General features: G+C 42.1%; 1 protein-coding gene across 3 annotated transcripts in view; it reads right to left on the reverse strand.

Annotated features, from left to right (window-relative positions):
- Positions 1–20,936, reverse strand: part of HECW1 (HECT, C2 and WW domain containing E3 ubiquitin protein ligase 1) — a 479,331-nt gene that overhangs the window by 256,784 nt on the left and 201,611 nt on the right. For all 3 annotated transcript variants that reach the window (XM_024991127.2, XM_003585989.6, XM_024991128.2), the window contains exon 2: positions 11,563–11,887. In XM_024991127.2, the coding sequence (XP_024846895.1) occupies positions 11,563–11,887 (325 nt within the window). The remainder of the gene's footprint in view (positions 1–11,562; positions 11,888–20,936) is intronic.

Raw genomic sequence — 20,936 nt, forward strand, 5'->3', positions numbered from 1 at the left:
GAGTAGGTTATTGCCACTACTACATGGCTGCCTGCTGACACCCAGGAAGTGAGTGTGGGGATGCTAGGGCACTGTGACAGAAAAGCTTAATTCCTCAGAGCCATGCTTGTGGCAGCCACAGACTTAACATCAGGAGGAACCACCCAGCTCACTTCTGCCTTCCCAAAGATGCACAGGTGCATCTAGATGAAGGGAGCAAATTTGCACCTGGAAAATGGTTGCACAGGAGTCTGGGGAATGTAACTTTTAGGGACCAGAGTCTACGCTAGAGGAAGCTCTGGAGAAGAGAAGAGGACTGGGATGGTGGAGGCCAAGCCATGCCCCCCCCACACTGAAGAATGGCAGCCCCCCTGGTTTCCTACAACCAACCGAGGTTCTTTTTTCTGCATCCTTTGTTGGGGTGCAAGTCTTTGTGGAGGTGTTTATTTGATTACAGGGATATCTATAGCCACCTTGAGGCAAGTATTTTGACCATTACTAGCTACGTGAGCTTCAGTTCAGTTCAGTTCAGTGGCTCAGTTATGTCCGACTCTTTGCGACCCCATGAATCACAGCACGCCAGGCCTCCCTGTCCATCACCAACTTCCAGAGTTTACTCAAACTCATGTCCATCGAGTCGGTGATGCCATCCAGCCATCTTATCCTCTGTCATCTCCTTCTCCTCCTGCCCCCAATCCCTCCCAGCATCAGGGTCTTTTCCAATGAGTCAACTCTTCACATGAGGTGGCCAAAGTATTGGAGTTTCAGCTTCAGCATCAGTCCTTCCAATGAACACCCAGGACTGATCTCCTTTAGGATGGACTGGTTGGATCTCCTTGCAGTCCAAGGGACTCTCAAGAGTCTTCTCCAACACCACAGTTCAAAAGCATCAATTCTTCGGTGCTCAGCTTTCTTCACAATCCAACTCTCACATCCATACATGACCACTGGAAAAACCATAGCCTTGACTAGACAGACCTTTGTTGGCAAAGTAATGTCTCCGTTTTTGAATATGCTATCTAGGTATGTCGTAACTTTCCTTCCAAGGAGTAAGCGACTTTTAATTTCATGGCTGCAGTCACCATCTGCAGTGATTTTGGAGCCCCCAAAATTAAAGTCTGACACTGTTTCCACTGTTTTCCCATCTATTTCCCATGAAGTGATGGGACCAGATGCCATGATCTTAGTTTTCTGAATGTTGAGCTTTAAGCCAAACTTTTCACTCTCCTCTTTCACTTTCATCAAGAGGCTCTTCAGCTCCTCCTCACTTTCTGTCATTAGAGGTGTCATCTGCATATCTGAGGTTATTGATATTTCTCCTAGCAATCTTGATTCCAGCTTGTGCTTCTTCCAGCCCAGTGTTTCTCATGAAGTACTCTGCATATAAGTTAAATAAGCAGGGTGACAATACACAGCCTTGACGTACTCCTTTTCCTATTTGGAACCAGTCTGTTGTTCCATGTCCAGTTCTAACTGTTGCTTCCTGATCTGCATATAGGTTTCTCAAGAGGCAGGTCAGGTGGTCTGGTATTCCCATCTCTTTCAGAAGTTTCCACAGTTTAGAAAACCACTAGACCATTCAGGTATGACCTAAATCAAATCCCTTATGATTATACAGTGGAAGTGAGAAATAGATTTAAGGGCCTAGATCTGATAGATAGAGTGCCTGATGAACTATGGACTGAGGTTCGTGACATTGTACGGGAGACAGGGATCATGATCATCCCCATGGAAAAGAAATGCAAAAAGCAAAATGGCTGTCTGAGCAGGCCTTACAAGTAGCTGTGGAAAGAAGAGAAGCAAAAAGCAAAGGAGAAAAGGAAAGATACAAACTTCTGAATGCGGAGTTCCAAAGAATAGCAAGGAGAGGTAAGAAAGCCTTCCTCAGCGATGGAATGCAAAGAAATAGAGGAAAACAACAGAATAGGAAAGACTAGAGATCTCTTCAAGAAAATTAGAGATACCAAGGGAACATTTCATGCAAAGATGGGCTCGATAAAGGACAGAAATGGTATGGACCTAACAGATGCAGAAGATATTAAGAAGAGGTAGCAAGAATACACAGAAGAACTGTACAAAAAACATCTTCATGACCCAGATAATTATGATGGTGTGATCACTCACCTAGAGCTAGATGTCCTAGAATGTGAAGTCAAGTGGGCCTTAGAAAGCATCACTACGAACAAAGCTAGTGGAGGTGATGGAATTCCAGTTGAGCTATTTCAAATCCTGAAAGATGATGCTGTGAAACTGCTGCATACTCAATCTTCCAGCAAATTTGGAAAACTCAGCAGTGGCCACAGGACTGGAAAAGGTCAGTTTTCATTCCAATCCCAAAGAAAGGCAATGCCAAAGAATGCTCAAAGTACCTCACAACTGCACTCATCTCACATGCTAGTAAAGTAATGCTCAAAATTCTCCAAGCCAGGCTTCAGCAATACGTGAACCGTGAACTTCCAGATGTTCAAGCTGGTTTTAGAAAAGGCAGAGGAACTAGAGATCAAATTGCCAACATCTGCTGGATCAGGGAAAAAGCAAGAGAGTTCCAGAAAAACATCTATTTCTGCTTTATTGACGATGCCAAAGCCTTTGACTGTGTGGATATTGTGAGCTTAGGCATTATATTTAATCCCTCTGTGTCCTTGCTTCCTCACCACAAAAGGGGGATAATATTAATTCCAACCTCAAAGTCCGTTGTGAGGAATAAATGAGCTAATAAAGGTAATGGTCTAAGAACAGTGTCAGGCATCTAACAAGCAGCTATTTGTATTTATAGTCTGGGCTAAAAATAGAGCCCTTTATGGCAAAGCTCCATGATACTTAATGTGCAAAACCATTAATAATAGTCTGAAACATTAGCTTAGGCTAGCGCTATTAAAATTTTTCTCATCACTCATTTTGTACAAAACATATAGAGGTATATCAGGTTTCTCAAAATAGACTGCATTTGCTGGTTGATACTTATTTCTTCTAGTATGAAGCATCATACCTCCTGCTCCACAATTTATTGCAGAAAAAAGACCCTCGCAAGTTATTAAAATTTTGAATCAGAAAGTTCCAGTGAAGCTCACAGAAAGAAGCACATCTAAGAAACAAGGACTGCATTTGTCTTCAGAATGCTTTGTCTTCCAAATGAAAACTGTAGCCATGCTTCTGACATTCTAATCTATAAAAGAAGAGTATATATTGCTGTTGGGAACAGAATGGGCAAGTGAGCACAGAGTAAAGGGAAGTTGATCCACTACCTAAGCCTACCAGAAAAAATACAGAGTAGCTTCCATTTCCCCGAGGAACTCACGCCTTCTGATAACCAACCTTGGAAAAGTCTCGAAGGTCCTCCCACTATCACTAGACTATGGGTTTACTAAATAGTAGGCCAGGAGATCTGGGGAGACTCTACTTGCCTTTAACACTACTAAGCGAAGATTATAGTTCTCTCGTTCTCTTGTTCCAGGAAGGGAATCTGGGGATAAAGGATGGGGGAGGCCTTAAAAATAAATGCCGCTCTTTTTTTCTGTAGCTTTTCCCTCAGATTGTTTCTTTAAAACAGTATTCTAACTAGTTGTACCAAAATTGGGAAACATAGCTTCAACTCTTTTTTTTGGCTGTGCCGTGTGGTATGTGGAATCTTAATTCTTCAACCATGGATTGAAGCCATGCTCCCTGCATTGGAAGCACAGAGTCTTGACCACTGGGCTTCAAGGGAAGTCCCCCCTTCAGCTCCTCTATATTCTAATATATTACCTGCTATTAAAAAAACTTAAAATATAAAGAATATAAAAAGAAAAACTTAAAAAAATAAAACTCTATAAAAGAAAAAGTACTTCAAGAGTTGATGTCCATAGGAAGCATTCTGGGAGTTTCTGTGTGCAGATGTCTAGTCAAAGAGACAATTTTGGCTTTCATCTTAAAACTTTACATTTTAAGGCTCAGCACATTAAATTTTTATTAAGGGCAAAGACTGGGTTTCTGTACTTATTCTATAGCTTCCTATAACTGCTATTGTTTGGTTTTCCACAGTGGAATATCTCACAGACAAATATTGAAAACAAGAAAGGGTTTCTTACTCAAGAAATATAAAAAATGCTGGGTTAAACCAAATAAAGCACGTTGCTTACACAAAGCTTCTCAAACCTTTAATATATATTGTGAGTCCAAAGTGGGGCAGGAGAAGGCAATGGCACCCCACTCCAGTACTCTTGCCTGGAAAATCCCATGGACGGAGGAGCCTGGTAGGCTGCAGTCCATGGGGTCGCTGAGGGTTGGACACGACTGAGTGACTTCACTTTCACTTTTCACTTTCATGCATTGGAGAAGGAAATGGCAACCCACTCCAGTGTTCTTGCCTGGAGAATCCCAGGGACAGGGGAGCCTGGTGGGCTGCCGTCTATGGGGTCACACAGAGTCGGAAACGACTGAAGTGACTTAGCAGTAGCAGTAGCAAAGTGGGGCAATGTAGGCAAAATTTCCCACTGTTATTGAACCCTAGAACTATGGCCTCATGGAATGATAACTGAGATACAATGAAACTGATGTGTAGGATATGGGTGCTATCCATATGGCCATTACATTTGGCCTTTATCCATCATTGCATTACCCTACTATGGTTTATGATTTTTGGTGAAAAAAATGAATTAGGAAGCCGGAAGATCTGATTGAGAAACTCTTCAAGAAAAAGTTCAAAATACAGAAGAAAGACTAATGGATATTGAGGATAAAAGGGACAGCGTTCACATCTGGAAAATGAAAGTCCTAGAAGACCAAAGGAATCTGAAAGCACGCTGGGTGAACTACAGTCTACTGGAAGAGATATTCACAAGGTTAAAAAAGCCAGTGGTTGCAAGCACAGTGGTCTAGACAGGGCTCCTCAACCTTGGCACTGGTGATATTTTCAGCTGGCTAACTCTGTTTTCTTTATTGTAGCGGGGGATGTCCTGTGCTTTATATCCTGTTTTGTAGCATCCCTGGATTCTACTTTGCACATTCCAGAAACACCCCCTACAATGTGATATCCCAAAATGTCTTCAGATATTGCCAAATGTTCACTGGAGGCAAAATTACCCTTGATTGAGACTTACTGATTTATAATTAAAAGAGTCACCATCTCTCTCTGCTCTGCTAAGTCGCTTCAGTCATGTCCGACTCTGTGCAACCCCATAGACAGCAACCCATCAGGTTCCCTTGTCCCTGGGATTGTCCAGGCAAGAACACTGGAGTGGGTTGCCATTTCCTTCTCCAATGCATGAAAGTGAAAAGTGAAAGTGAAGTCGCTTAGTCATGTCAGACTCTTCTCGACCCCATGGACTGTAGCCTATCAGGCTCCTCCATCCATGGGATTTTCCAGGCAAGAGTACTGGAGTCACCATAAGAGCACTAAAAATGTATAACTTCAAAATCAACAGATCTAATGGGAAGAAGAAAAGAAGAATCAAAGAAACAGAAAATACAGTAAAGTACCTAAAGAAAGATGGCAAAAATAAGTCCTAATAGAACAGTAAGTGTAATAAATGTAAATATGCTATTCTAGCAACTTAAAGGTCAAGAGACCTTGAGTTCAGAAATAAAAAGCACATAGAAAGAGCTACACTTAAAAAAAAGATAAAGAGTGCGAATAAAGAAAAGAAAAAGACAGATCAAAGAAATATGAAGCAGAATAAAATGAGAGACAAGCAGCCTTAAATAGTTAAAAAAAAGAAAAAAGCAAAATTCAAGACAAAGAATAGCACAGTGGACAGAGCCAGATCTGTAACAATAACCTATAAGAAATTGTAGAGGAAATAGATGTAAACATCATGAAAATCCATGCACTTAGTAATCAGCATTAAATCTACAAAGTATAAAACTTACAGAAGCAAAGGCAGAGATACAGGAGTCAAAATTAAGACAAAAAATTTTCGTTACTGATTTTGACATACTCCACTCAAAATACGGAAGAGAGAAAATAGAATATACAATAGGTAATTGAATTTATGTGCATGTGTGCTTACTTGCTCAGTTGTGTCCGACTTTTTGTGACCCCATTGACTAGCACACCCAGCTCCTCTGTCCATGGAATTTTCCAGTCAAGTATACTGGAGCAAGTTGCCACTTCCTACTCTAGGGGATCTTCCTAATTCAGGGATCGAACCCACGTCTCTTGCGTCTCCTGCATTAGCAGGTGTTTTCTTCACCACCATGCTACCTGGGAAGCCCAACAGAATTTATGTAACTGAAGTTAAATATACATATGTACACATGGGAGAGAGACAGAATCCTTGCTTTGTGAGGTGCCCTATGAACTGAAACATGTACATATAAGTATTGCGTCCTTGTTTTACGATATTTATAAACATTGAGCATGGATAGGTCACAGAAGAAGCCCTCAAAAATTAGAAAAAATCAGTTTGATCCAGGCCATAATCTCTAACCTCACACAGATAAAGCAACCAAAAGGTATGGAAGAGAATATATGTCCTCAGGCACCAGTCTATGGAGATGCTTTGAAGATGCCATTTTAGAAAAATTTTAATCTTAATTTCACTCTGAGTTCAGTCAGTTCAATTCAGTCACTCAGTCATGTCTGACTCTTTGCGACCCCATTGACTGCAGCATGCCAGGCTTTCCTGTCCATCACCAACTCCTGGAGCTTGCTCAAACTCATGTCCATCAAGTTAGTGATGCCATCCAACCATCTCATCCTCTGTCGTCCCCTTCTCCTGCCTTCAATCTGAGTTATCATCTCTTAATTTGTTGAAATGTAAATGCATGAATATACTTTAGTTTCATCATGATTTAAAGTATTGAGCAGATTCTAGCATGGTATCACGATAGCATGGTATATAACATGATATAATAATGACATGATTTATTAAAATGCTAAGTTAATAAGATCACTCAGTCATGTCCAATTCTTTGTGACCCCATGGACTGTAGTCTACCAGGCTCCTCTGTCCACAAAATTCTCCAGGTGAGAATACTGGAGTGGATAGCCATTCCCTTCTCTGGGGGATCTTCCTGACTCAGGGATCGAACCCAGGTTTCCTGCATTGCAGGCAGATTCTTTAACATCTGAACCACCAGGGAAGCCTCAAGTTAATAAGAAAGTTAGTTTTGCAAATTATAAGCATATGATGCCCACTTTACCTATTCAATTATATTTTCATAATGGTCATTGCATACTTATTTCATATTTCAGCAGTTTTAATAAGGGTTCCTTCCAACAGAGTCAAAGGAATGGCTATTTTTAGAAATTGATCATCCTAAAGAGGGTTTTAAGATATTCAGCTTTTTAACATATTGGGATGTAAAATGAAGAAGTGGAAAATACTTAAATTGATCCACTTTAATTAACTTAGCATTCTAATGGTTAGAGGTTTTAACAGTATCCTTCAGTTGATGTATCCTAATCCAAATATATACTACTGTTTTCTCAGTGGGAGGAAGCCATGGGCATTGCTCAATATTTAACCCTAAGTATAGGACTCACAAACAATTAGCTTTCAGTTGTCAAAGTCATTACTGAATGAACGATTGTGAAACTATTTCCTGGGAATAGTGATGAAAACTGTATCTGCCTCTATGACTAAATCATAAGCTTCTACCCATTTAATGACAATGAAAGTCTCTTCCCAGGTTCCTCTGGGTTTGGTAAGACATTTTTACATTCTATAATGTACAACTGAAACAATTGAGCACATGTTTAACAACCATGGCTAGGCTCAACGAATCCTGGGAATTAGAGTAATTTGCCATGATGCATCCAGAGACTAGAGCTACCTGACAAGTTAAATCAAGATGCAATTTAATGATCAACAGGCAGTAAGTGCACAGTATCTCATCAATTCCATGCAATGATCCTGAGAAGATAGTTATGTTTTTTCTCCATAGCCAGGTCAAGCTGACATTGAAACCCCATATCTTTCCCCATTCTGTGTCATAGGGGAGAGAATCCTTCATCACACTCTTGAGTTCAGGAACCACCCCATAAATGAGGGCAACCAAATGTGATTTCATGGTGAAAGTAACAATAATGCTTCTATTATTGTGCTATGGCTGGCTTCCTGGCTAAAGACAACATTGATGACTTGGTGGCAGCATCAGTGAGCAGGGCCACATGTCCCCTTCCAAATCCAGATTACTTTGGCAGAAGAAAAGTCACGTTTGTCTAGAGAGCTCTGGAGGTCATAGTTGAGAGGCCACAAACCTGGCCTCACATGGACAGTTAGATTACCCACTGATGTGGAATGGCCTGTAGGTGAAGTTACCTCCAAATGTCCCAAGATGTCTCAGTGGTCAGCGTGGGGTCTGCTGCCAGGGTAGGCAGCTGTGTGGCCTTGGGAACCACTAACTTGGCATTTCCTCAATTGTGGAATAACAGATTAGATGAAATCACTTGAGCTCTATGATTTGCTCTTTGGCAAGGCACCATGAATCTGGCAGATGAGTTACTAAGGACTCACAAATAATTAACTTTTAAGATTCACAGATAATTTTGGATGTGGAAGTTGTTTTTGAAATGCTATGCCACTGAAAGTGTTGGCATTTTGCATTAAATCACTTCTCAGTTATATATGTGTTCTACTGTGGGAAGAACAAACTGTCAAACTGAGATTCTCAAGAGGATGCGCTGTGTTTACTTTTGTCTCAGTTGAAATGTCATGTTAACACCAGATTCTGTTCATTCATGGAGTTGCAGGACACTTGATACTGCTGACTCTCCCTTCCTCAAACACCCCCTCTCTTATCTTCTATGATGTGGTTGCTAAGTTCTCTTACCTCTCCATCGAACCTCCACCTTCTTTTTGAGTTCCTCCTCTGCCTCTCCCTCTTTCTGATAGGGACCTTCTGGTGCTTTATTTCTACATACAGTCCCTGAGTGAATTCTTCCACTCTCAGGGACAACTACCCCAGATCTACACCTCAGCCTTGATCTAGGGCTGAACTCCAGATTCTTTCATCTCTTCCTATGGGTGAAGGTTTCCACCTCTCTCTTCTGCTGTGCTCCTACTCCAACTATTCCTTGACTTGAGAAATAAATGCCATTGACATCACTGCAGGAAGGTACAGCTGTGAAGAGCTGATTCAAAACCAGATCTGGGTTTATCCACCTTATTAGGACAGACTCGAATGTGTTTTTTTTTTTTTTTTTTTATAGCTGAGTAGTATTCCATTGTATATATGTACCACAATTTCTGTATCCATTCATCTGTCGATGGATATCTAGGTTGCTTCCATGTCCGAGCTATTGTAAGTAGTGCTGTAGTGAACATTGGGGTACGTGTGTCTCTCTTAATTATGGTTTTCTCAGAGTATATATCCAGCAGTGGGATTGTTGGGTCATATAATAGTTCTAGGGCTTCTCAGATGGTGCTAGTGGTAAAGAGCCTGCCTGCCAATGCAGGAGATGTAAGAGATGTGGGTTTGATCCCTGGGTCAGGCAGATTTCCTGGAGAAGGGCATGGCAACCCGCTCAGTGTTCTTGCCTAGAGAACAGAGAGGAGCCTGGTGGGCTACAGTTTATAGGGTTGCAAAGAGTTGGACATGACTGAAGGGACTTAGCATGTACATACGCATGGTAGTTCTATTCCTAGTTTTCAAAGAAATCTCCATACTGTTCTCCATAGTGACTATATCAATTTATAAACAGGGGGCTCAATCCAGTGTTCTGTGACAAACCAGAGGGGTGGGTTAGGGTGGGAAACGGGAGGGGTTCAGGAGGGATGGGACATATGTATACCTGTGGCTGATTTGCGTTCATGTGTGGCAGAGGCCAACACAGTATTGTAAAGCAACTGTCTTCCAATAACTGCATTTGTTCTAATACTTCTCAATACTGTACAATTATAATCTTTGATAATTATTAACTCAAGAGGGCTTCCCTCATAGCACAGTCAGTAAAGAATCTGCCTGCAATGCAGGAGACCCAGCTTTGATTCCTGGGTCAGGAAGATCCCCTGGAGAAGGGAATGGCAACCCACTCCAGTATTCTTGCCTGGAAAATCTCATGAGCAGAGCCTGGAAGGTCCTAGTCCATGGGGTTGCAAAGGTCGGACAGGACTTAGTGACTAAACCAGTTACTCAAGAACAAATAAAAAAAAATATAGATCTGGGGTCAACAACCTAATTGTCTAAGGTGTTAAACAAGTAACCATCATAATTAAAGTAGAGATGGGCAGAAAGGAGAATGTGGAAAAACTGAAGGGTGCAAGCTAGTCTAAAAGGAAAAGTTAATCCTTTACTGCAGCTCACTAGAGCCCCGCGGAAACACTCAAAAAAAAAAAAAAAAAAAAAAAGATCATGACATCCAGTCCCATCACTTCTGGTCAAATAGATGGGGAAACAATGGAAACAGTGACAGACTTTTTTTCTTGGGCTCCAAAATCACTGCAGATGGTGACTGCAGCCATGAAATTAAAAGACGTGTGCTCCTTGGAAGAAAAGCTATGACTAACCTAGACAGCACATTAAAAAGCAGAGACATTACTTTGCCAACAAAGGTCCATATAGTCAAGCTATGGTTTTTCCTGTAGGCATGTATGGATGTGAGAGTTGGACCATAAAGAAAGCTGAGTGCTGAAGAATTCATGCTTTGAACTGTGGTGTTGGAGAAGACTCTCGAGGGTCCCTTGGAATGCAAGGAGATCCAACCAGTCAATCCTAAAGGAAATCAACCCTGAATATTCATTGGAAGGACTGATGCTGAAGCTGAAGCTCCAATACTTTGGCCACCTGATGTGAAGAACTGACTCATTGGAAAAGACCTTGATTCTGGGAAAGATTGAAGGCAGAAGGAGAAGGGGACAACAGAGGATGAGATGGTTGGATGGAATCACCGCCCCAATGGACATGAGTTTGAGCAAGCTCCAGGAGTTGGTGATGGACAGGGAAGCCTGGCATGCTGTAGTCCATGGGGTCATAAAGAGTCAGACATGACTGAGTGACTGAACTAAACTGAATGTTGAAAACTAAACTGAAATTACTCTACATATAAGTGCATATCTTGGTTGCATATATTGTATTGCTCTGGACTTATAAACAAATGGATTTAAAAACAGGGCTTCCCTAGTGGCTCAGATGGTAAAGAATCTGCCTGCAATGCAAGAGACCTGGATATGATCGCTGCATCAGGAAGATCCCCTGGAGAAGGAAATGACTCTCCACTCTAGTATTCTTGCCTGGAGAATTCCATGGACAAAGGAGCCTGGCAGGCTACAGTCCATGGGGTCACAAAGAGTCAGACACGACTGAGGGAATGACACTTTCACTTTAAAATCAAGCTTTTCATATTCACTCACTCGTAAGTAGAAGAGCAAATGTATAGTTGCAATGGTGATGACATTTGTGTTCAGCTACATCCTGCCCTGCTACCTCCCAATTCTCTGCCACTGAATAGAAGTGGGAAGTGATGCCTTTGTGCGTGGTCTTCTGTGTGTTAGAATGTGGCATATAACACATTCGGTTGTGAATCGTGCACTTTAATGAAATGATCCCGTTTACTGAAACAGTAAAGCATCCTTTAAAGTGAATTATGCATTATATACTCGTTGAACGCCTGAACCACCGTGCTCCGACCACTATTTCTGCACTAAGTGCTGTTCTACTCACCAATGAGGTACATGCCGATCCAGTCCCCAGCATCCACTTCCTCCTTGATGTCCCAGTGGATCACCAGGTCCTGCGAGTGTCCTATGGAGTAGTAGGAACTGCTGACCATGAGTGTGGAGCGGCTGTCCGAGGTGACCAGGTCGGTGTCACTGGTGGAGCGGGGGATGGTGACGGCACCATGGGGGCCAGTCCTGATGGCCACACTGTGGTACTGGCCTGGATTGTAGCTGTGGCGGAGCGGCTCCTTGCACCGGCGTCGATTCTGGGAGTTTCTAGATGGAGATGCCATGGCGGCCAGGCCTAAGAACCTGTTCTGGTACAGATTCTGTGGGGGCAAACAGACAGTCAGCAGGGGCGGGAGATGTTGGCTCCACAGTCAGTCATGGTCTTCACAGGGAAGGGAGGATGGGTTGGGGGAAGCCAGCAGGGAGAGAGCAGCCCTTTTAGGAAGATTCGGAATAGACACAGAGCATTTTCCTCGGGGCCAAAGTGGTAGCTCTGGGTTCAGGTGGGGAAGGCAAGAACGAAATACAAACTCACCAAGGGGCCACGCCTTTCCTTGTTCTGCTGGGGTCTCTGCCTCCCTCAGCCCCCTCCAGCCTGCTAGGTATCAGAAGGCCAGGAATGTCTACAGAATGACCCGGTGGTGCGATGGCCCCCAAAGTGCCATCTCTTGAGTTCTCTGGCTAAATTCAATTGGATCCAACTTTACCCTTCTTTAAGGTAAATGATGGTTATTATCACGGCACATTTTAGTGATCTCTGTGGCATTTGAGACCCTACACACAACCCAGAATCAGAGGCAGTCCCTGCTGGAGGAGGCGGTCAGTGTCTTTCATTTACAGCTCTCATTCTACAGCAGGTCACTGTACCACCAGAAATGCCTCGTAAGGATCTCAGATATCCTAGTAATCTTCAAACACTGCAGTTTTCACTAAAATCCAACCTCAGAAGACCATGTCTCCCTTAGAGCTAATACTGTAGAAAATATTGTATCTGATGAGAAAAAAAATGCATTTTTTTTATTGTTTACAACTTGGAGCACTTCAAACTAGCTGAGCTGATACAGACCAATAACATGACTGTTTTGCTACAGATGGCTTTGAAAACAGGGGGAAAGGGCATCCTGTAGAATTGGAATGAGGATTCTTTTCGGAAACAAGCAGGGGTGATTTTTATTTCATCAAAGTATACTACAATTGGGATTTAAATGTACATTTTGGGGGTTCCTGCCTATAAAAGAATCTGCTGTTGTACAACTAATAGCACTTTTGTTTTTAAGAAGAGAAGATTAAGGTCTTAAAATCTGTTACATCATGCAGTTTAGATCCCAGGACTGTAACTTATTATACACATCCATCAAATGCGAGTTATTGAGTTTCTGTTAACCAGCCAGGAGGACCAGACTCGGCACCAGTCTACTCTTGAGATGATATAAGTCTATTTAGCAGTAATTTGGGTCCATACTTTTTCCATCTTCAAAGATCAGGGCACTTGTAAAAAGTCTATTAACCTGATTAAGCACAGTGTTGGTATTTGGAATTTTGGGCCTTAATGGCCATATGTCAGGCCTATTTATTCATCATCTGAGTCTCTTGTTGGGACTTTTTCTAGCCCCACTGGTGGTAACCATGGAATTACTATTGGCAGAGAAGCCAGGCTTCAGAAAGCATCTTATCACACCATTGGTACCATATGTCTTTTTTTTCTTTCTTTCTAATGTTTGTCACTGCAACCGTATGAAAATAGATGGACCACGGTGTTGCCTGGAAACCAGTCCACTTCTCAGGAACACAGGCACAGCCTTGAGCTTGGGAACAGCTCATGAACAGCCCACCTCACAGGCACCCTGGCTCTTCCAGACAGTCCAGGAGGATCACAGGAACCTGATCATTGTACAGGGGACTTTGCTCAGAGACCTTTGTAAAGCCTCCAAAATAAGGAAGGCTGCTGCTGGTGTGTAACCTTTCTTCAGTTTACATGTACTTTCTGTGCACCGATAGAATCTTATAGTGTTATCATGGAGGTTTGAACAAATTGAGAGAGTAGCACCGACATATTCACTGCCACATGTAAAGCAGCTAGTGAGAAGCTGATGTGTAACCCAGGGAGCTCAGCTCGGTGCTCTGTGATGGGTGGGATGGAGGGGTGGGATGGAGGTTCGAGAGGAAGGAGATATATGTATATATACAGCTGATTCACTCTGTTGTTCATCAGAAACTAATACAACATTGTAAAGTAATTACAGTCTAATTAAAAAAAAACAAAACACAAAATGACTACTTGGAATTAAATGAGATAATCAAGTATATAATTATTAGTCAGACCAAACAACAGGCAATTCTGGAGCATCACCTTCCAGTTTCCAAGCTGTGTATCCCTGGACAACTTACTTGATCTCTCTAGCCCTCTGTTTCCTCATCTATAAATGGGTTGCTGTCAAAATTTTATGAGATAAATGCAAATAAAGCTCTTACTATAGTAAGTGCTCAATAAATAAACATGAATGCTTTGGCCACCTCATGCGAAGAGTTGACTCACTGGAAAAGACCCTGATGCTGGGAGGGGTTGGGGGCAGGAGGAGAAGGGGACGACAGAGGATGAGATGGCTGGATGGCATTACCGACTTGATGGACATGAGTTTGGGTGAACTCCAGGAGTTGGTGATGGACAGGGAGGCCTGGCATGCTGCAGTTCATGGGGTTGCAAAGAGTCGGACACAACTGAGTGACTGAACTGAACTGAACTGAAACACTACTAGCGTTGTTTTAGTAAGAAAGCATCACTGAAATGGAGGTCCCGGGTAGTCAGTGAGCCTCTTGTACTGGCCAAGGGTCCTCACACGTGTCCTCAGATCCTCACACGTAAAATTCACTCAACAGCAGACATTCAGCTCATCCTAGTTATGACCTTCCAGGTTTCCTCTTAGAAAACTGACACAGCAAACACTGAACAGGCCAGCATGTTTGGAAAGGTGTCCTATCTACCAGTCTTTGGATAAATCTTCCTTTTGCTTTGTGGGTAAAAATAAAAAAAACAAAACAAACTTCCCTTTATTTGTCAGGTTACTGCTTGAATGGAGTATTTTTTGCATCCATGTTGAGGCTGAGAGATTTTTATCTATGTCCGATCAGTCAGGGCTCATGGAAGATTATAGAGTGCTTTGCTTTCATTGAAGACTTCTGCTGTGGTATTTTTTATTAGAATTCCCTGGAAACCAGGCAAGTCTCCTGACACTGTCAAATTACACCAGTTTACACCATCCACATGGTGGGAACAAAAGCACAGAAAGAAATGTTATTCAAGGAAGATGTCTCTCATTAATTTACTAGATTGGAATTAATGGTATTTTCCTGGAATTAGAAGGACAGCTTCAATGCTGCTCTTCAAAGACTGCACTCCGTCACCTCACCCCAGCTTTGTCCACATCCTCCTCACCCTTGGAAGGATTTATATTCTGCTTTGAGGTTATGCTCCAGCACCAGCTCTGCTGTAACCTCTCCTTATAGCCTTCCCCATTCCCAAGAGAGAGGGGCTTTCTACTCTGTGATCCCACAGGAATCTCATTTTCCCTGCAAGGATTCTCACTGTGTTATCTCTAGTTGACCCGTGTTGTGCCCTAAGCTATGAAGTCCCTGAGGCCAGTGTTTACAGCTCTTTATATCTCCTGGAACTTGCATGACATCTGGCACACACACATACAAAAGGGCTAAAAACTTTAATAGAATTTATTTTACTCAATGAAGTCCCTTCTTATTCCACAAAGAGCTTAAAATGACTAATATATAAAATACAGAAAGATGTGATGTTAGTAGTAGATGGTGCAGGGAATGAAAAATACAGAGACAAACAGTTACGTAGGAAGAAGGCTAATATCAGACTCTACGCCATCACTTCCTAAACAGGTGTTTTTGTTAAAGACTCACACAGCTGCTTCTGGAATAGAGCAGGTGGATGGCTGATTTCCAACATGTCATTTCTTTGTGGCCATGGTCCCCCAAGACTTTCACACATGTTCTAGTTTAAACTATAGATGCATCCAGCTAGAAGAAGCAGTTTAATCACTCTCTGCTCACATCTGACCTGTGGGAGAGAGATGAGCATCTGTCCTGTTTTTAAATAGCCCTGGATAAAAGACCACTCTTTCCCTAACAGCAACTCCAATATTTATAACGTCACAATTCTTCCTCATCTCTAAGGCAAATCTTCCCCTTCTTTCTCTTAGTTCCTTCACTCAACAGATGCAGAGAAGTTAACCGTATTACTAACTGTATCCCAGTTTTTTCCCATTCCATCAAGTAATTCAAATGTCACTTATCTTCTTACATTGTTGATAGGCAATAGACACAGATAAGGAAACCACAGAATATTAGTAACAATTTCAGTTACATTGCAATTTTCTAATTATTGGTTCAGTAACATTGTAATTTTCTAATTATAGCCCTAGTTATCGGCTATGCTAAGCATATATTTTAATTGACCCTTGAAAAAGAGGTCCAATGAGTGAGCACTAAAAACAATCCGATCACATCATGTCCTGATTCACAGGGAGTGCGATTCCATCTGTTGGCTTATTTCCCATTTGTCACAGATCTGACAATGATGTTTACTTGTTTTGCTTTCCGACTTAAATAATTCATCAGTGTTGAAATGTTTTGAATTAAATTATATTCTTCAGTTATTTTTTTAAATCTTGGAATAGGCCATGTGTGTTTAATCTGTTTAGTATGCATTATAGAACAATAGCAAAAACAAAACCTTCCAGGAGGAGACAGAATCTTAAAAGCAAAAAACATCACTTCTAGGGAAGGAACAAGTTACTATGTACATCTTTTTTTTTTTTTTGGTTTTTTAAAGAACATAGGGAGACAAAAGATTTGGCTGTGTCAATTTCTAACTGACAGAGTCATTAATAGCTTTTCTGTTTTGGAATATAAAGCTGTGAGTGAGTGCTGTCTCAGAAATGAAAAGAAAGTGACAAAAGACATCTAGAATAGAGAAAGTGATTCTTAATAAATGCCTCTACACTCAGAAATCAAAAACTGTGACTGGAAAACACAGGCCCTGAAGGAAACTTCATTAGAGTATACAAGTTGAGGTTATAGAAACTGGCATTATTTAGCAGGAAGAAAGAACATGAGAGTTTTTTGAGTTCATGAACAGATTTGATTTTGAGCAAGTAGATGACTGAAGCTTTTTTATCCTATCCTCAGCTCTTGTTATGCCATCAAGCGGGTAATGGAACTCAAAAAAATTATATAATATCTCTTTCTGCAGTGGATTTGAGAAAATTTACAACAAAAGAAATGTAGATGGAAATAGGGAAATATAAGCCAGGCAGAAATTGGGAAGTAACAATAAGAAAGGATAATAATATTAGGAACATTTACTCTATGGTTGGAACTTGGTACATTATCTCATTAAAATCCTAGCAAGTATCACTCTTTCCATGTTGGTGAGAAACCCGGCTCAGATATTTAATAGTTAATAAACAATGCCAAAGTCACACCTCTTGCAGCAGGAAATAGGGATTTGAGCCATTCTATGCGACTGTGAGGAGGGCAAACCACAGCCAAACCTGAAGGAAATCAACCCTGAATATTCACTGAAAGGACTGTTGCTGAAGTTGAAGCTCCAATACTTTGGCCACCTGATTTGAAGAGCTGACTCATTGGAAAAGGCCCTGATGCTGGGAAAGATAGAAGGCAAAAGAAGAGGGGAGCAGCAGAGGATGAGATGGTTAGATAGCAACACCAATGCAATGGACATGAATTTGAGCAAACTCTGGCAGATAGCAGAGGATAGAGGAGCCTGGCATGCTGCAGTCCATGGAGTCACAAAGTATTAGACACGACTTAGCAACTGAACAACAGCAATGTGATTATAAGTCGGCACTTCGATCACTCAGATGCACTCTCTTCAAATTATAACATGGGACTATATAGTTGCAGTAATTGAGACTTAGATTCCCCTCTGAGACTTTTGGCAGTCAAAATGATAAAGGAAAATGTAATTCTCACAATCAGAATATGGGAATATTTTTTCCCCTCTAAGTTGTAAGATGCTTCATATTCAACTTTATATAGGAAACACTGCATGATATGGTAAACAATATCATAGAAGAATATCTTTTCTTAAAAATCACAAATGTAGTGGCAGATTGCTTGGACAAGTCTTTGATGAAAGCTGAGGTCATAATACGGAGTATATTCAGGGCTGAATGGATGGGTTCTGCTATGTGCTTTGACCACATTCAAAAGTCCCCTTGGCTTATTGCACTCCTGAGGCCCCAGGCCTCTTGCTCTCAACTCAGTATCTGTTCTTTATCCTCCATCTCGCTCTCTGGCCTTGATGCTGATAAAATAAACTTTCACGTATTGAGGTATGAGGAAATCATTCTGGCTTGTACATGAGTTAACTTAAATTTCATGCTAACTAGAACAGCCTGTTTGTGGCCTATCAAACTTACATTGTACATCTGCTTTAATTATTAAACAAAAATGTTCACTGACCAGAAATAAAGAATGTCTATCTTAAAAGTAAAGATTAAATGCTTTCCTTCCTGGGATGCCATTGCTGGTACTCCTTCCATTATAAGACTCCCTTCCCAGGTGCTAAGGTCATACTGACTGGCTATGTATGTGCTGGTCTGTTTTTCTGAACACTCTGAAGGAATGTACCCTGACTTGTTTGATGTTCTTTGTTCTGACGAGACAGAAAACTATGCTTAAAACCATGCTTCTCCGGAGCAGTTCCTCAGAGTTGTCTGAGAGGCTGTCCTCAGTTTGGCTCAAATAAAACTCTTTTCCATTCCTATTATAGACTGTTTATTATTTTCCTTGATAATGCGAGTAAACCAGAGCCTTACAGATATGTTCTCTCTGCGACTATCTTGTTAACTTACTTCTTATTAGTGTCCTTCAACTAGGATGTAGAAGCTTTCCTCGTGGCTCAGCTAGTAAAGAATCCGCCTGCAATGTGGGAGACCTGAGTTCGATCCCTGGGTTGGGAAGATCCCCTGGAGAAGGGAAAGGCTACCCACTCCAATATTCTGGCCTGGAGAATTCCATGGACTGTATAGTCCATGGAGTCTCAAAGAGTCGGACACAACTGAGCGACTTTCACTTTCACTTCACTCACTAGGACGTAGGCATCAAGAGAGCGCCGTGGTCCCTGCCCAGTCCCTTTAGGTCTGCATTTCCAACTAAGGTTGTGCTGGGCAGGGATGCAGTGAATGCTCAGTGAATGAATGAATGAATGGGCATGTAGGTGACGAAGACTGGGCCATACCTGCCTCCTCTGTCTCGAAGCCATGATGTGATGCTCTCTTCCCTGCTCTCAGGAACTTAACTCAGTGCCTCTTTGGTCTCAAGCACACAACTTTGTGCCCATAATCCCCTGTATTACTGGTTTTCAAATGACACTGGTCAGAAGGGAGGCTTGACAATGAGACAAATATGGCCCCCAGGGAGGTCCCTTCTTCCATTTCATATCCCAAGACCTGAGTCCTGCCGGTACATTCCTACCTCTGTTGTTGTGAGTGAGGCTGTGGGACAGAGGTGGGTGTGAGGGGCTGAGGTGGCCCTGACCCCACCAGATGGCTGGGCATGTCTGAGGAGGAAAAGTGGGAGGTGGCTGCAATAGTGTCATCTTTGTCCAGCTCTTCAGCAGCTGGGCACCCATCGCTGAAACTGTGCCTCCAAAATGTTTTTAGCCTCAAAGCCATGTGTTGAAAACTTCATCTTTTATGCTGGCCATTGTGCAGAAAAATATCACAGAGTTACATAAACTAAATTGTGTGGGCTCTTTTTCTTGAAAGAAGAAATAGAATCCCATACGTTTTTGGCTGAAAGGGAACACAAGGCAGAGAAGATTTTAATAAGCAAGTCAAGCCAAGCCAGGGAATATCCACATTGGAAGCTGGGATTTTAACTGGTTAAAATGACAGTCAACCCATTCTTTTAGGAACACACAAAGCCTTATCACTGACAATGAAGTCCGATAAGACACTAATTAGAGTTAACAGTCCCATCCCCACTTCTCTGGGGCCCCACTGACTGGGGAGGAAAGGGTTTGTTTGTGGGCCAAATGCCTTCTCTCTGCTTGTGCCTAATGGGTGACTGGGATGCTCCGCCATGCTTCGTTGGGTGTGTGCCCTTCACTGCTTCAGTCAAGTCTGGAATTTCTTGATGAAGCTCTGTGTCTCTATGGAGGTTTATGTTTGGAGGCATCCAAGAACCAAGCTGTCAAAATCTGGGAGGTTTGTATGAGTGAAACAGTGGATGGGGAGAAAGGAAGTTAGGAGATAGTTTGGGGAAGGGCAGGGAAGCTTCCTGTGTTGTTTGCAAGAAATCCCTGATCTCTAGTGCTTCATTCTGTTCTACGTTGAAGAGAAAGTTCATTGAAAATGGTATTCCTCTGTGTGTGTGTGTGTGTGTGTGTGAACAGAGAGAGACAGACAGACAAATGACAGAGACAGAACATGAATGGTCATGCCCAGATATGAAAAACATTCCTGTCTTTCCCTTTCCAATGTTCAATTCAGTTCAGTTCAGTCACTCAGTCATGTCCAGCTCTTTGCAACCCCATGAATCGCAGCACACTGGGCCTCCCTGTCCATCACCAGCTCCCGGAGTTCACTCAGACTCACATCCATCAAGTCAGTGATACCATCCAGTCATCTCATCCTCTGTAGTCCCCTTCTTCTCCTGCCCCCAATCCCTCCCAGCATCAGAGTCTTTTCCAATGAGTCAACTCTTCACATCAGGTGGCCAAAGTACTGGACTTTCAGCTTTAGCATCATTCCTTCCAAAGAAATCCCAGGGCTGATCTCCTTCAGAATGGACTGGTTGGATCTCCTTGCAGTCCAAGGGACTCTCAAGAGTCTTCTCCAACACCATAGTTCAAAAGCATCAATTCTTCGGCGCTCAGCCTTCTTCACAGTTCAACTTTCACATCCATACATGACCACAGGAAAAACCATAGCCTTGACTAGATGAACCTTTGTTGGCAACGTAATGTCTCTGTTTTTGAATATGCTATCTAGGTTGGTCATAACTTTTCTTCCAAGGAGTGTCTTTTAATTTCATGGCTGTAATCACCATCTGCAGTGATTTTGGAGCCCAGAAAAATAAAGTCTGACTCTGTTTCCATTGTTTCCCCATCTATTTGCCATGAAGTCATGGGACCGGATGCCATGATCTTTGTTTTCTGAATGTTCAGCTTTAAGCCAACTTTTTCACTCTCCATTTTCACCTTCATCAAGAGGCTTTTGAGTTCCTCTTCACTTTCTGCCATAAGGGTGGTGTCATCTGCATATCTGAGGTTATTGATATTTCTCCAGGCAATCTTGATTCCAGCTTGTGTTTCTTCCA

Source organism: Bos taurus, chromosome 4, assembly GCF_002263795.3.
Source record: "Bos taurus isolate L1 Dominette 01449 registration number 42190680 breed Hereford chromosome 4, ARS-UCD2.0, whole genome shotgun sequence".
Lineage (NCBI taxonomy): Eukaryota > Metazoa > Chordata > Mammalia > Artiodactyla > Bovidae > Bos > Bos taurus.